This window comes from Fusarium oxysporum, chromosome 3 (assembly GCF_000149955.1).
Source record: "Fusarium oxysporum f. sp. lycopersici 4287 chromosome 3, whole genome shotgun sequence".
In the NCBI taxonomy this organism is placed as follows: domain Eukaryota; kingdom Fungi; phylum Ascomycota; class Sordariomycetes; order Hypocreales; family Nectriaceae; genus Fusarium; species Fusarium oxysporum.
Genome location: NC_030988.1, coordinates 1326109 through 1342439, shown reverse-complemented (window position 1 = coordinate 1342439; position 16331 = coordinate 1326109). Strand labels below are relative to the sequence as shown.

The window sequence follows — 16331 nt, the reverse complement described above, 5'->3', positions numbered from 1 at the left end:
GCGATTTTGGTTCGCCAGGTTTGACGGGGTCCGGCAAACACAGCCGATGCCTTGCGGATTAGTATTGACCCGCTGTTTCCCCACTTCGCTAACGTCAACGATGTTGGCCAGCTAAGAAAAACGCGATTTGGTTTGGCACGAACTTTACACGACGTCACGTTCAAAAGCACGTGAGATTTGTGCTTTGGTTTTTTTTTGGAGCCCCACTTCTTCGTCCGTCCTCTAAGAGCCTTTCGTTCCTCAAGGCATTCCAGTTACCAGCATTAGGCAAAACAATTGGCGGAGATGGCACCTTCCTTCATTTCTCTTCCACCTGAGATAATATCCATGATACTCACATATCTCCCACCAGAAGATGTCCTCCGTATTGGGCTGACCTACAAGCGCCTGAATATTCTATCACTATCTCCGATTGGTTGTTGTCATAATTCGGAAATCCGTTATATCATGATTGAGAAACGAAATCTTGCGAGTCCCGTCAGTTCCTCAATAATTATGAATCTTGCGTCGTCAGCCCAAGAACTTAATATCCATCCCTTCGCTCTTTCATCCTTCGACATATTGCTAAATCTACGGAGGTCACCTCTCGGGGCAGAGTGGAAAGCTAGTTCCGAATCCCTTCAGAGCATTATACCATTCATTCTTATTCCTATAGCAGCTTGCAAGCTGCAAGTCGGGGGACTCAATATTTCTGCCAGATTGCTTACTCGGGATGTCCGTTGTATTATCCCTAGTCTGCTACCGCCTCGGCTGAGATGCTCCCCATCTCTCACGCAACGTCCAGCACTGTATGATTTCACGTCTGAAACATGCATATTCGGGGGCAACCTGAAGAATGTCACTATGCCTCTGCTGAAGCGACTCGCTTTTGTTATGGAGGAATACGAGGAAAAAGAACTTAAAGACTTTCTCCTCAGGCATGCGAAAACGCTTGTGACAGTGGACCTTGGTAGCTTTATGACCAAGAACCCCATAAAGAAACGTCCCATTGTTCAGTTTATTATTGAAGAACTACAAGTGCCTTGTTTATTGGGCGTCGAGAGAAATGGAAGCGACCATCATGAGGCTCTCCATTGCCGTGATGTTGATGATGATGCAGGTTTATGGAATTAAGCTCTCTTTCTGGCAGCCCTGATGTGAAGATCTCTTTAAGCAAAACACAAGCCTAAAGTGGCTCAATGGGATATTTGAAAAAGACCGCCTCTGGTCAACTGTCATAAACATCGCGGGAGCATCAGTTGATGATGGAGATGGCGGACACTTGCCCTTCTTCCTCGTCACAGATTTATTCAGAATATTTCGCAATATATACTGCTCACTTATAGGACTTCATCTAAAGAGCCACCGGTTTACCTTGCAGTTCTGATTTGTTTGAGACGTTGATAAACTACATGGAGAATTCTGGTGAGCTTTTGTCCCTTGACTATCTTCTGGGAGCATATTCGCCAGTCCGCATCGTCCGACAAGGTAATACGGACCAGGGCGATATCTTCAAATGCTTCTTGATGGCAGATGATGAGTTCCTCAAGCTCGGCAGCTGCGTAGCTCGGCATGAAGAGCATTAGCCTCCGGCGGTTTGCTGGCACTTACGTAGCATAACGAACACCATTGGAGGTCATGTAACCCATATGAAGCTCAAAGGGCTCAAACTGGCTCTCGTTAGCACTAAGGTCTCCAAGCACAAGATAAGGGATGAAGCTGGTGCTTGCTCTCAAGTTTCCTTGCCGAAACTACTGCTGACTCCTTGTCTCAGACACCCCTGAGCAGCAGGAATACCAGAACTCTCGCCTTGCTCTACTCCTTGAGCTTGCGCACACCCGATCTGGAGCCAAGTGAATCATCTATTACAACCTTTTCCGGTCACTTGAGGATTCTGGGCTCTTCGAAGCAGACCCCGACCTTCAAATAAACAACACCAACTCTCGTGCTCTTGAGTAATACTATGGCCTTCTTGCTCAAGTCGTGCGCATTATCGGTGCCATCCTTGTCCCTCGCGGCAGAAAAGATGTCGTGAAGGGCCGCAAATTACGCAAAGAGTATCGGATGCTCGTCGCGCATACGCTTAAACGAAACGCGGGTGTCGGAAGCGGCAACGCAGATGAGGCCCTGGATCAAAAGGTTGAAGAGTAGGCTGAAGGGCTAATTTTTATCATCGCAACGACACCGTTCCTTGAAATAACCTTTACTCAATCCTCCAAATACACGACCAAGCAACTACCAAACTCACAGTTCGAGAATGAAGTCCTTCCCGGGCTGAAGCAGCAGAGCCATAGTTTCTTCCACTAAGCCATTGTAAGAGAAGGACAGATGCCTTGGATATAATTTGCGTTGATTGTGGTTCAGTCCGTATAAGTAAAAAAGTCAATCACGTTGGTACCAAGACAAGACATGAGAAGCAACCCCCCATGTTGATTTTACCTGTTGTGAGTCCAAACGCATGGTGGGAAGAGAAACATAGGCTCTTCTACACTTTTATATCACAAGCAGTTGGAATTGGTATGTCCTCAACCGATGAGTTTCACATACTCTCACATCTTACACGTCGGTTCATAATGACTCCTTCGAATATTCGACACCTCAGGTCAACACAAAGTAAATCAAGCTATATCAGAGGTCTAAATGCTATGCGCCATATGCTGTTGCCTAAGAACCAAATGGTTAACCCCATGGATGAGTCTCTGTGTCCTTTCCATGGGTACAGCACGATACATATCCCTCGCTTACATAGTTACTCCGAGTGCGCCATTTCTTCAGCCGCGCAAAAAGCGTGGTCGCGTATTAAATCTATGCAGTTCTATGTTCCCCTTATACATGTAAGTGCTGGGTATCTTCATCTGGCGCCACAAAGTGATCCGCCCGTGGTAACGTTAAAGAAAAAAACACTATATAAGCCACGAGGGCATGTGGCGGTTAGCACAATCCCGTACCTGTGACGAGTCCCAAGTATCCATGGATGCTGATTAAACGGAATACCACGTGGCAACGACATTCGTGCATTATAGTTAGCCATCAAACTCTGAACCAAGTATCCAATTGCGTTGTGAGTTCACAGAGTCACGACGTTGGCCGTTGTAGACGGTTGTCGATAACATCAGGACAGTGTATAGGCCTTGCGCTTTCCTTTCCGTGTGGCAGTCATGAGCTTCAGTTCAAGGAGCCAGTATCCCTTGGTCGTGCTGTCATAACTCTTTCGAGGCTTCATGTCAAGTTTTTGACGGCACATGGGACATTTTACTTTGGTGACGTCGACATGAAGAGACTGGTGCAAGCAAGAGGCGCAATATAGATGACCTGGGGCTATGTTAGAATCTTACATAAACCTTCAAAACCAGAAGCGACATCACTTACCACAATGTGTGACTGTGAGGTTAGAGCAGTCGTCCATACAGATGACACATTGAAAGGCAGCAAGCTTGACGCGATTATCCTTTTCTGGCTTTCGGACTTCCTCGAACACTTCGTTGTTCTCGGTTAGATCGATGGTGTCGAATTCGGCTTTGGGTTCAACGTCGATGGGGGAACAAGTATGGCTTGTGCCGAATAGCTCTTCAACATCCATGTCTTTTCCGGTTGCGGGTGACTTTCTCTGTGTCGACGTCGGTCTTGGGGGGGCCGCGGGTGCAGCAGTCGTCGATGTTCGTCGTCGCTTACTCGCGTGCGCTGAACCAGCTCGAGCATCCGCAGCTGTGGTACTCCGCCGAATCGCGGGCGGCATAGCTTCAGAAAAGGAGCTTGCGGGACTGCCAAAGAAGAAGTCGTTCTCCTCGAGGGAGTCGAAAACAAGCAGCGATGCTTGAGATTTGCCAGTGGAGTTGCTAGCCGAGGAGAGCTGGGTTGTTGTTCGCTCAGGGCCGAAAGGGTGGAGGATGCAGTTGGTGGACGATAATTCTCGTGGAGCAGCAGTGGCCGTTGTACCTGTAGTGGCGTTGGTGGATGCGGTGGTGTTGCGGAATGCACGGTGCGGCGTGGAAGCCTGAACGGTTGATTGAAGGCTTACGCTATGGGACTGACTTGGCCGTGAATCGGGGTTCGTGAACGGCGGGTACGACGAAGCTAACGAAAATCACCATCAGCGAGGGCGGCTAGGAAATTGTCTTCGATTTCGGAAGCGAGCAGTGAATTCTCTAAATCGGGCGTGATGCAAAGACTCGGGGTGGCTATTCTCCCAGGAACCTATTGGCGGAAGCTCAATGTGTGTTGATGATGCGCTCGCTGGCTCTCCCCAAGGTGATGTTTGGATATTCTGGGGTGGAGGGGAATGGGAGGGCCTCGGCCGTTGAGTGGTTGTTAAAGGCCTTGAGTTCGATAAGTACGGAGGCGAGAGTTGGAAATCAATGGTGGCCACTGTTGACCATGCAATGTCACCTGTCGTGTCATGGGACCTTTTGGTTGCGATATGGGGACGCAGAGCTTGTCCATTGGTGAATTTAGATATGGTGAGGCTAGACTGAGGCAGACTGTGTGCCTTTCCGACTCCTGAGAGACCAGGTAGCTGGTGGAAACCTGGATACGGGGCGAGATCCATGCCATGCTAATCTTAAAAATATTAGTGGCTGGCAAAGTATGACGTCTAGGCAGAATGTCAAACCCCGGATCCAACATACATTTTTAATCCCCTTTTTATTAGACTGCAATGCTTTTCTAGATAAGCTTGAACAAGTTTCCTCTTATTACGTTCAATTTGCAACATCGAAGCCCAACAGCTCTTTCTTTTAGCTGGAGCCTTGGCCTTACGGTCCATGCGCTGATGTTGAATGCCATAAGCGTCAGCAATAAAAAGGCCAAGGTCTCAAACATCCGCACAAGTCTCTGTCGCTGCAGTACCTATTGTGACACTTCGTGGATCCGGAAATGGGTACTGTTATGTGCTGCCCTTTCTCCTTCGAGTTACGTAGGGGATCGAGTAGTCTTAAAGGTACTGCATATGTGTTCTATGACGGGACGGTTGCTTGTCACCCTAAAGCTTCTCCTGTATTCAAATGGCTAGTTCGTGAAAATTTTCGTCAATTCACCTCCATCTGCTACAACCAAACTCAGAACATCTTTGAAAAGAGCTTAGCAATGTAGGTTCTAGAAACTCCTATGTCAACCACCCCCTGACTTCTTGGCAGTTCGCTTTGCTTCGACAAGCCAAGGCACATTGATGCCTACGATGCAGCTCAGCTCTGTGCTATGTTTCTTGCACAAGAAATTGAACCACAACTTTGCAAGGACGATGAACCAAGCAACGACGCAGTCTTCTTTTCGGGTGCCGGGCTGGGCACCACTTTCAAAGGTCGAGCGACGGTAGTTGAGATATCAGAATCTCTTGTACACCCCGAGGCGGTTGCACTCCGTCCCGGGTTTTACAATACTTCAGACATTCTTATAGGAATGGCCGACAATGTACGAGGACAGATTCGTGGCCAAAATCCAAAACAAGTGCCCGATGCACCACTATTCGAATTTCAATGGACTTCTGGTCTCGGCGAATTAGCGAACCAGCTGTTTGCGCATCTTGTAGGTTCCAGCCTCAAAGCGGGATTGAACTAAGCTAACCTGCCCCATAGATCCGACAAGGTACCTTACCTAATCAACGGTATAAAAGGTGGAGGGCAATGTATCTGCAAAAGAGCGGGTGTGTTATAGTTCGCCCAGGCTATGTCAACATTATGTTGCCCTGTGCTTTGGTTGACGAGGGCTCTGTGGTTTCGATATCCTTTCTAAAGCATGGGAAAGAGGAAAAGAGATGGAGCAACAAGGAGGTATTAATTCTTAATGAAGGCGACTGGCTGTCGACTCGCAATGACTTGTATTACCTTGCAATACATATCTCGATCAACCCTACTTGATCGAGTATCGGTGCAGGACAGCATTGATGAACAATAGATCGATTGCTCACATAACTCTCGTCTTTGCGTCGACCTAGGCTTCTAGAGGCCACATTCAGCTGAATACAAACTCCTCTGGGGGATATAGAGTAAAGTAGAAGTCCCCCATTTGAACTGTGACAAGGCTAGCCCAAGGCTATGATTCGACATAGGAGAGATATAAGTATGATGAGGTCTGGCAACAACGGGAAACCATTATCAGTGGAATGTCAAAACGTGGGCGTTATTGCGCCAGGCTGGCACCATCGCGGATGCCAGGACATATGGTGATCTGTAAAGATGTTCCCGCCCCAGAAGAGTCAGTTCCAAGTAGGTTTGGCTATAAAGGTTTGTCAACAAGTCTGGTCTACATCACGTCTAGCGCACTCACTCCAAGCTCATTCGTCTGGCAAACGAGAGGTCGGCGGAGTAGGTGAGTTCATCATGATGGAGGTCCTGGTGGCAAAGACCATGTGTCATCTTGCTGCCTATGTGATGAAAGACATGAGGACCGGGATCTTCTGGATAAGACACCTTGATTAAGACGTGCCAAAGAGGTAGAACATTACCACCGAGAGAAGCTTACTCTCTCAGGACTCAAAGGAAACTCAGTCACGATCGAGGATGGGAAGGAGGAAGTACAGACTGAAATGCACAAAGTCATCCAACGTGCGACAGACGTGAAACAAAAAACATAGAATTCTGCAAAATTCACAAGACTTGGGCTTTGGATGATCATAGAAACTGGCGCTTTATACAAGATGAGGGCCATTGGAAACTTGGCCGTCATGGTGGTACTTTTCTTGTGGCCCCCTCAAGCTGGCGACAGGTGAAGAAGTTGATGACCCAACCCCGATCGACTCACTTGGAGGTTCATGGAGGCCCGCATAGCGGCGTTGACTCGATACAGGCCACACCAACGACTAGCACATTGGAGCGTCTACGGTAACTCCGACTAGAGATCAACCGACAGATCGCGACGGTATACGGTATCTGGAACAATTTGCGGCTCAAAATACCGTCTGCCCCGGAGATTATCACTAAAACCGCGACGCCTGGACTTTCCAGGGTCTGATTCAATCATAAGAACTAGTATGATTTAAGAATCTGAAAGAGGTCATAGGAGTTCGTCTGGACTAATACTATTGTCCCAAGAAGCACGAAAAAAAACCGTGGCTTAAGGCCTTGCGACTCAGTTGCTCAGAGTCTCCCAGTACCCCCTCGAAATGGACGAAGCCAACATGGCGATGATCAGACAAGGCCACCCGACCAAGACATCACCAAGAGCTCTGAAAGTCCCAGTCGGTGAGAATGGCATTATCTACACCCAGATCAAAGAACTGAAGCTAACATAGTGTTTGTAGATACTGATTATTGTTCTTGATCCCTATCTATCGCCCTGTTCAGTGGAGCACCATTCTGAATTTATCGCCGCCGCCCAAGCCGATCAATTTCTTCACTGTGAAACACTTTCCGAAAAGAGACAAGCCATACAGTTTGAGGCCGAGCGCTTTCCGAGTCTTCGCCAGCGAGAGAAGCATGAGAGGTTATCATCACCCAACCAGATGTCGTCGACTGTCAGCCGTCCTCAGAATCCAACTTGAGCCCCAGCTCGTTTGAACGACACGCCCGTTCGCGAGAATGACCTTTTCCGACAGAAGTTGCGCTCAGCAGAAATTGTTTCAAGCATTCTTTGTTGCTGTCACGTCGCTATCACTCATGATCCCTGGCGCAAAATCGACCAAGTCGCCCTTTCAAGTTTATCTAGTGTATAAGCCTGGACTCCCGCTTCAACTCCCGAGTAGGTTCCCCTTGGAGCTCTCAGCCTGTTCTCGGCGCCGACGTCTTGTCTCCTCGTCTAGCTACACCCGCTCACATATAAACTCCGCCCGAGACCGGTATCTGAACGCAAGCGGCCAATTACGGAGAACCCGACCGCAGGCCGCTCAATCAGAGACATCCAGCGACTGCCTCGAAGGCGCAAGTTACATTCAAACCTACCCTTTATTAGCAGAAGACCTCACCGATAGAAGCGAGGATGGCAAGGATATGGAGAAATACATATTTGACCAGACCACATTTGCAAGTTTGCAGCTCCCTGAGCAGGCCAGTCGGAACTTGTTGGGACAATGCCTCCCAGGTCAAGAAACAAGTCCCATCTTTCACGACCGCGGTTGACGGTCTACATGTCCGCCACATCAATGACCGGCGTGAGCCGACGACAACAAAAGCCGTGAGTCATGTCTGGGAGAGGCTCTCTCGATATGCCTCAGTGACTGTCATACTGAATCACGTAAGAAGAGTATCTATCCATGGAAATGTCTATTGCGTGACGTGAAGATGCGGAGACAGCGAGGCTGCCCTCCCTATCCCCAGAACAATCATCGTCGCCGTCCAGTAGAGTTATGGAATCGAGGGGAAGTGATTCTCCCAGCAATGGCTGTTGGATGCTTTTGCATTATTTCAGTCCATGCTGCATTTGACGACCTCAATGGTCGCGGGACCCCCTTCAATGTCTGATTCCCCATCACTGCCACCACACTTACTCAAACATTGAAATGCAGTAATAAGGTAGGTTGGTGCGCAATTATGGGTCAGTACGGAGTAGATTGTAGGCAAGGCGTAAGGATAACTTAGAAAGCATAGGGTAGCTGTTGTTGACGGGGAATGTACACCGCTAAGCGCAACTAACGGATATCGGCTTAGCCCAGGCCCGACTAACCGTTATATCTTATACTGAAGTTTCGCTTTGACCACCAAGGTATTCAACAGGTCACAAAACAGGAATGTGATTCGCTATATTTTATGCTTGTTGTCGCACTGAGCGTGCTTAAAGGGTTAGAGTGAATATCATGAGCAGCAGCAAATGTGTTGATTGATGTCTTAAGTTTTTTTCTTGTGCGGGGACTTCCATCCCGCAGAGTTACTTAAAGCATATAGCTAGATTACTAATGCCTACCCTGCGACACCCCCCCCCCAAGATTTCACTCTGTATCAGATGAGATCTGTATATCATCTTGATCAATATCCTCTCCTGAAACGTATTCTGGATCAATCCGCGATGAGATATCAACCAGACCTAATTGTTTCACGAAGCGAGAATGCTTTTCTGCTGAAAGGGGTTTTGTGAAGCCATCTGCAGGCATGTCTGTTGTTGAAACCCATTGAACTGTAATTTTGCCGTCTTTATGGATCTGTCTTAGCCAAAAGTTGTGGATATCGATGTGTGGTCGCTCTTTCTGGACCAGTCCCACTGTTTGTTGATTGTCACAGAGGATGCGTGGTTGGTGTTGTGGATCGAACTGTATCTGTTCGAACAGTCGGTATAGAGCTATAGTCTCTCTCGCTGTGTGAGGCAGCGATAACAGTTCCGCTTCAGTCGTTGACGTGGTTACAGTCTTCTGCTTCGAAGACTGCCACATGATCGCCCCGCTAAACAACTTCATGAGATAGCCCTGGGTGGATTTTCGAGTCTCTGGATCATCCGCGAACGATGCGTCGCTTGACTGCTGTAGTACTTCATCATCGCCTGGCTCTACCTCTGTAGCATTATCTACAGAGCCTAAGAACTCGATGGCATAGTACTGTGTGGTCTGGAGATATGAGAGAACTCGGTTTGCATACCGCAGGTGTTCAGTTGAAGGGTTTTCATTGCGTGCTGGCTTAACTGGCTAGCTGCATAAGAGATATCTGGTCTTGATACCACTGCTGCGTACAGAATCGATCCTACCTTTTCTTGCATCTCTGTGATCTGTTGTATAGTGGCCTGTCCGTCGAAAGATTGGGGACGATAGGATGAAGTGAGAGGCGTTGCCGTTCTCATTGACTGATCGATCCCGAACCTGACACCGAGTTTGTTGATATATCCATCTTGGCAGATCCAAAGCTTCTTAGCATTGACGTTTCGGAGGATTCTGATGTTGAGGAAGGAGATTGCTTCGCCCAAATCTTGGATCTCGTATTTGCTGTGTACTGCTGCTTTGAAATTGTTGACTTGTTGAAGGTATTCAGGTTGCGCGATGATGAGAAGATCATCTACGTATAGAAAGAGAATAAGTTGAGTCTCATTATTATTGAGGATACAAGGTTCATCTGGGCAATGTTGAAATCCCAGATCTTTAAGAAACGATGCAAGCTCATTGAACCAGAGCTTTGGTGACTTACGCAGACCATAGAGCGCTTTGAGCAGTCTCCAGACCTTTCCTGATTGACCATATCCCGGTGGGCATGTGGTGTAGACCTCCTCGTCCATTTCAGCGTTAAGGAAGGCGTTCTTGAAGTCAACTTGGTGACATATCAGCCCAAACGCACAGACGAGAGCCATCAGAATCCGGAATCTTCGATAAGCACCGGTTGCTGCGTAGATGTCTTCACCAGAGTGGTGTTGGAGATCACCTCTGACACAGATGCGAGCTTTATGACGAATGAGGTAACCTGCATCGTCCAGTTTGTAGGTAAAGACCCATTTGAGTGGTAGCACTTGTTTGCCTTCAGGGTAATCGACTAGCTCGAATGTCCCTTTCTCCTTGAGTGACTTGATCTCGGCGTCTGAGGCTCGTTTGAAGCCTTGTCTCTCAGGATGCCATTTTAATTCATGCCAAAAGTCAGGAGGTGGAGGCAAGTCCTTTCGTTGGGTTCGTATTGAACGTGCTGATGCGAAAGCGTGGGCGAGTTGCTGTCCCAGCTTAGCGCGTTCCAATCGTAGAGCATGAGCGTGTCTTCGCGCTTGCTTATGGATTTGGTGCCGACTAAGGCGTGGTTTGAATGTTTCGATTGCATCTTGTCCTTTCTGTGACAATTTGATACTCCTTCCAGAAGTTGTTCTGAGATTCTGGAGCACTGAAGCGTCCGTTATCTTTTTCTTTCTGGGTGATCCTAGTTGTATTGTTGTCTGAGGACGCGGTGATGCTTGATGGAGAATTACTGGACTCGTGGGCCGCGGCAATGTTGCCGGTTCATCTACGGGTGGTGCAACCTGTATATCTCCTTCTATTGATCGTTCAGGTGAGATTTGTGGTGTAAGACGCAATCCAGGTCGGGATAGTTCTGATTCCGGTTGTATCGAAACAGGAACCGAAGTTGCTGTATTCTCCATGATAGACAATGGCTCGATATCCTCTTCTTCGAGATCAACTTCATTGATCGTGATCGCGAGAGTCTGTCCCGATTCGGGAAGAGTTGTAGCAAGCTGTGGATCGTACATGACTTTCTCATCAACTTGAACATCCCGAGATACAATTACACGATCAAGGTGTGGAACCCAAACTTTATAGATATTGGTTGCGTCCGATCCGACAAGCCATCCCATGAGTGCATTTTCTTGTAACTTCACTTTGGCTGGACGGGCCTTCTTGTTCTTGATTAAGACGTAGGCAAGAGAACCAATGATTTTGAGATTAGAGAGGTTGGGCTTTCGGCCATGAACCATTTGAAATGGAGTTTGCCATTGTTTTCGTTGAACTGGGATGCGATTGAGGAGGCGAGTAGCATGAGCAATGATGTAGGGCCAGAGTTTCTGAGGTAGATTTCCCTGTATTCGAAGCTTGCGAGCGATAGCTATGATCACCCCCCCAGAACGTTCGGCAAGACCGTTCTGATCTGGCGTATCCGGTGGAGATGAGTTGAATGTAATTCCCTTCATTGCAATGAAATACTTCCATCTCTTTCCTAGACCCTTTTCGCCATCCGATTGGATGTATCGCGTAGTGAAACCCCAGTTGCCATTTGTAATGGCTAGAAACTCCTGTGTTATAGAAAGAAGTTCATCTTGATTCTTGTTTGGGAGGTTAAAGGAGATATGGTAAGCTGAGTAGTCGCAATAGAAATGAGCGACCCAGGAGTCAGCGTTGAATGCTTCCTCCATGTCGATAAGATCAAGGTGTATCTTCTCGAAGGGGTAAGTTCCTCTCCACGGTGGTATGCGGGAGATTTGTTGATACGCTTGTCCGAGTTGACATTCAGGACAGAGTTCTGACTTTCGTTCGAAGTTGCGACTCCCGAGTGCGACTCCCTCGACTGCTTGAGGCATGTGTTCAAGAGCTTCCTTTCGAATATGGCCTAGCCTTGCATGCCAGGTATCCATAGAAGCTGTCGCAACTTGAGGCGTTCTCGATTTAATAGCCATTGCAAAGGATTGCGCTGCCTCTTTATGAGATTGAGCCCTGAATATAATGTCCTTGATGTGGGATTCGGCGACTCGAAAAGCACCATGTTTAGTTACTTTAAAGGCATTTGATCCATCTGAATATTCCATCCAACAAGTCCTCGTATTGAAATAAAGTCCTTGTTGTTCGAGAGAGTGCGTATTGATGAGGTTCCAATGGAATCCAGGGACATAAGCAACGTTCTCGAGTTGAATTAGACCTGCGCCTGTTGGAGTGTCGACATGGACCGTGACATTTCCTATGCCTGTGAGGTGCGTGCCTGAGTTGCCAAACTCTATGGTTTCATCATCGAGTGGTGTGTAATTAGTGAAGCGAGACAGGTCATTGCAGACATGTGTATCCGCACAATTGTCAAGTCGGAAACAATCACCGTACTCGTCTTTTGCGGTTGTGCCAAACGCAAACCTTGACGTAACAAATGCGGCTCTTGATTTGGATAGAAATTTATCTGTGCTTGAAGTCTCGTCCTCTGCTAGATGCTTGGGTTGATTCTTTGTAATATCTGACGGCCAGAACTTAGGCAAGTCAATATTGCTTCTCTTGAGGTTCCTTTCGATGTTTTCTTTAAGGCGTTTGCTTCCCTTGACTGTAGTGATGATTTTCGACTGTATTTGAACGATTGGTGTCCATCCCTCTGGCGCACCCGAAGGATTAAGATAATAACACTCAGTGTACTTGTGGGACATGCCGCAGACGCAATTTCGGAAACCCATGTTCGAGGATGGATGCCCCGTCCGCTGTCTTTTCTGTTGCGGCTGATCCTCTTCGTTCTGCGAATCTGAATCATTGCTATGCTTTCTTCCTTGAAGAGTGGCGTGGGCTGCTCGTCCTCTAATAGCTTTTTCCTTTGGTGGTGCCATTGTCCTGAACTGCTTAATACAGAATCCGATAGTAATCTTCTTCTCGGAGAGGGTTGGATTGAGTTTGCGGAAGGTCTTGAGTGCTCTATTTACTGTATTCTGAGCTTTCTGAACAATGGTGACATCGTCATCTTCACCGTTTTCTTCCTCTTCAGAATCAGTCAAACTTGCGACAGTGACGGAACCGCTACTGGCATGGTCGGGATTAATCTCGTTGAGCGCAGTGAGAAACGCATTTGAGATCTTCTCCATGGTTTTTGCAGCCTCCTTGACGAGGATTTTCTCGCTTTCAACCTGAGCTTCCTTGGACTTCATGTAGTTGTAGAACGGTGGGTTTACTTCGCGAGATGATTCAATGAATGCATCACGGATCTGCGACTCGCTGAGGTTCTCTATCTTGTAACGTTTAGCGTTATTAACGAGAGCAGGCCATCGGCTGAGCCATTTATCGAGACTGGTGTTGCTAAGGCCCTTCTTAAGCTTTTCAAACTCAGACCTAACATTCTGCTTCTGATCTTTCGCAGTGGGTTGGATGCTATCAGCCAGCGCGATGAGTTTACCGCGGACGTCATGGATTCCGAGGTAGTGCTGCTTGAACTCCTGACACACTGCGAGGTCAATGCGATCAGAGACCTTGTCGTATTTCTTCCTTTCGCTATCATAGATAGCCTGGAGGCTGTGATATTTCTGGATCGTGTCCTTGCTTGCTGAGTCCGATGGTTTGGTCGCAGTGAAGACCAAGTTTTCAATCCCTTCTGGATCACAGTAGCTCCAGACGTCATTGCGCACAGCAAGATCCTCAATAGAGTTGATCCAGTTGGTCCAGTCCTCGCGGGAGTTGAGCAAGGTGAGATTGTGATCTTTAATCGACATTTTGTGACATTTAGTCAAGAAAAGGATAACGTCTTTTTTGAATTGACTTCTGATTAATGTGTTAGCTTCTTGCTGATTAAAGAGATCATGATTGTTAGATTTTAGGAGTCTTCTCTGTTAAAATCTTTTGCGGGTTTCAAGTTGCTGTTTCATATCGCTCCATCTGATACATCCGACCAGGGTCCAAATCCATACCACGAAATCCACATATGGATCCATAATGTGGATCCATATCCATTCCATTCCATTCCACGTAGGCTTCAGCTTTTCCACATCCACGCCACGGAACCCCTTCCACATGTTCCACATGTGGAAATTGTGGAAAGGAATGGAAATTTAGGTGGGGTTTGAAAATACCTGGATTTCCTTGTGAAATAGCGCATACCCTAAGTACTTTCCATAGCCAATAACAACGCAATAGCAACAATTTTCCACTCCGTTTTACCCGTACACAAAGTTCAAACAAGTCTATTCTAGGAGGGTTTACTATTACTCACGCCCTTACTACTCCAAACTGAAATGGCCACCCTTCATCCAACCAAGTCAACCACACCCATTCCAGAACGTACAGAAGAAGACAATCAACGACTCTTTCAGCTCTACAAAGGCTGGACCTTGACGGAGAGAGACGGCCAAGTGCGTCAATGGGTATATCAGTTCGGCTACGATATCCAGCATGCCGATAAGGGGGAACGCCGATGGGTGTGTTGCCTTTGCATCAAGCAAAAGCGGCCGAGGCCAAAGAGTTACGCCATCAAAGGGTTGCAGAACGCTGAGGGTCACCTGTACACGGACCACAATGGCATCATGGATCCGACAGGCAAGAGGCAAAAGCCTACAAAGGCATCCGAGAAAGCACATCAGTCCATTGCAACAATCCTACAGTTGAACCCGAAGGAGCCGAAGGAACAAGATTTGATCAATACCTTGATCAAACGTTTCGACAAAACTGTATTCCAGCAGAAACTTGTCAACTGGATTGTCAACTCTAACCAATCCTTCTCGATCGTCAACGATCAAGATCTTCGAGACATCTTCAACTACCTCAATCCATCTGTCGAGATCACAAAAGCTAACATTACTGACGTGACCGTGCGTGCCATCGCAGAACGAGAATTTACCAACAACATGGAAAGAGTGAAAGATGCTTTGCGAAAGAGTCCGGGACAGATCCATATCCAGTACGATGGCTGGAAGTCTGGTAACCGACACGCCTTATACGGCATCACATGTGTGTTTCGGGATTCAAATAATCGGCCACAGAAGTGTGTCCTCGGACTGCCTGAGCTTACAGAGCGGCACACAGGCGAGAATATCGCCGGGCAGATTATCGAGATCATTCGGGAGTACGAGATCAGCGATAAACTCGGGTATTTCACATTGGATAATGCCGGTAACAATAAAACCTCGATGGGGGAGCTTGGATTAGAGTTTGGCTTCGACTGGGAGAAGCGATGGGTTCGCTGCGTTGGCCACGTTGTCAACATAGTAGTGAAACAGATGCTGTATGGCAAGAACCCGGATGCTTTCGAGAAAGAGGTCTTCGAAGGACTTCACACGGCAGCGAAGGAGCATGAAGTCTGGAGGAGGCGAGGCTCTGTTGGAAAATGGCATAACTTTGCTGTTGTAGGTGGCTGAGTCCCCGGCTTTATTTGTTATACTCACGAAGACCTAGGAGGTGAGCAGATCGGACACGTGGACCGATATGCTCAAGAAGGTACAGGCTGTCGAGAGCCAACTCTCTGATGACGCTCAGCTCAAGAAACACCGTCCAGTTGGAGTTGTGGTCGACAATGCTACCCGGTGGCTTTCTCAATTCTCGATGATTGAACGCGCTCTCCTCTTGAGGCCATTTTATAATTCTTTTGTCCAGAGAGCGTCAAACGAGTGGGAGAAGGTCAACTTGACGAGAGCTGGCCACATCAAAAAGGGCTCCAAGCTGCCCTTCTTCCTGAAGGAAGAGAATCGCATGACACCTGATGATTGGCATGTGCTCGGGACTCTTTACGACATTTTGCTTGACTTCCAGCTGGTTGTGAGAGGCCTTGAGGGCGATGGACAGGGAAAACACCGGAGAAAGGTCGAGGAAAACGAGATCGACCCTCCACTGTCTGGTAAGCCTTAGACTTCTCAAAAGCGGCCCGATTCTTATTTTAACAGATGGCTTGTACAGGAACAAGCTGGGATCTTATTCACGCGTACGAATTTCTTCTCGAAACCCTCGAATCCGCGAAAAGAGCAGTCGCCAATTTTCCGCACGGCCATCACCTCGCTGTCAACATCAACCTGGGTTGGCTCAAATTGAACGAATACTACGAGCACCTGAATGATAGCCCCCTGATCTATGGCGCTGCAGTTCTTCATCCTGCCTACCGGTGGGCACTGTTTGACGATTTGTGGGGAGACGACGACGAAAGACAATTGTGGATTACCAAGGCGAAGGAGATGGTCCAGGATCTCTGGGAGAGAGAGTATAGGGACCTGGAGGTTGATGACCCAGAGATTGAGTTGCCTGCCAATAAGCGGCTGAAGACCTCAAGAAACAAGTTCACAGCGTGGCGCACAAAGAAGCGAGGACTGACGAC

General features: G+C 47.8%; 6 protein-coding genes across 6 annotated transcripts; 4 read left to right on the top strand and 2 right to left on the bottom strand.

The window, feature by feature from the left end:
- Nucleotides 1–243: 243 nt before the first annotated feature.
- Nucleotides 244–1348, top strand: FOXG_21028 (uncharacterized protein). Its single transcript, XM_018401359.1, has one exon. The coding sequence runs from the start codon at nucleotides 286–288 to the stop codon at nucleotides 1111–1113; it is 828 nt and encodes a 275-aa protein (XP_018252087.1). The 5' UTR covers nucleotides 244–285; the 3' UTR covers nucleotides 1114–1348.
- A 1-nt stretch (nucleotide 1349) lies between these two features.
- Nucleotides 1350–1562, bottom strand: FOXG_21027 (uncharacterized protein; the record flags this gene model as incomplete). Its single annotated transcript, XM_018401358.1, has 1 exon — nucleotides 1350–1562. The coding sequence occupies one exon, from the start codon at nucleotides 1560–1562 to the stop codon at nucleotides 1350–1352; it is 213 nt and encodes a 70-aa protein (XP_018252086.1).
- Nucleotides 1563–1628: 66 nt separating this feature from the next.
- FOXG_21026 (uncharacterized protein) lies at nucleotides 1629–1836 on the top strand (the record flags this gene model as incomplete). Its single annotated transcript, XM_018401357.1, has 2 exons — nucleotides 1629–1701; nucleotides 1754–1836. 2 exons carry the CDS (start codon nucleotides 1629–1631, stop codon nucleotides 1834–1836), a joined length of 156 nt encoding a protein of 51 aa, XP_018252085.1.
- A 1255-nt stretch (nucleotides 1837–3091) lies between these two features.
- On the bottom strand, nucleotides 3092–4070 carry FOXG_21025 (uncharacterized protein; the record flags this gene model as incomplete). The annotated part of the gene is made up of 3 exons (XM_018401356.1): nucleotides 3092–3291; nucleotides 3349–4006; nucleotides 4068–4070. 3 exons carry the CDS (start codon nucleotides 4068–4070, stop codon nucleotides 3092–3094), a joined length of 861 nt encoding a protein of 286 aa, XP_018252084.1.
- A 544-nt stretch (nucleotides 4071–4614) lies between these two features.
- FOXG_21024 (uncharacterized protein) lies at nucleotides 4615–5990 on the top strand. Its single transcript, XM_018401355.1, has 3 exons — nucleotides 4615–5063; nucleotides 5112–5499; nucleotides 5550–5990. The coding sequence occupies exons 1-3, from the start codon at nucleotides 4852–4854 to the stop codon at nucleotides 5829–5831; spliced, it is 882 nt and encodes a 293-aa protein (XP_018252083.1). The 5' UTR covers nucleotides 4615–4851; the 3' UTR covers nucleotides 5832–5990.
- Nucleotides 5991–7075: 1085 nt separating this feature from the next.
- On the top strand, nucleotides 7076–7453 carry FOXG_21023 (uncharacterized protein; the record flags this gene model as incomplete). The annotated part of the gene is made up of 2 exons (XM_018401354.1): nucleotides 7076–7154; nucleotides 7257–7453. The coding sequence occupies 2 exons, from the start codon at nucleotides 7076–7078 to the stop codon at nucleotides 7451–7453; spliced, it is 276 nt and encodes a 91-aa protein (XP_018252082.1).
- Nucleotides 7454–16331: the final 8878 nt, after the last annotated feature.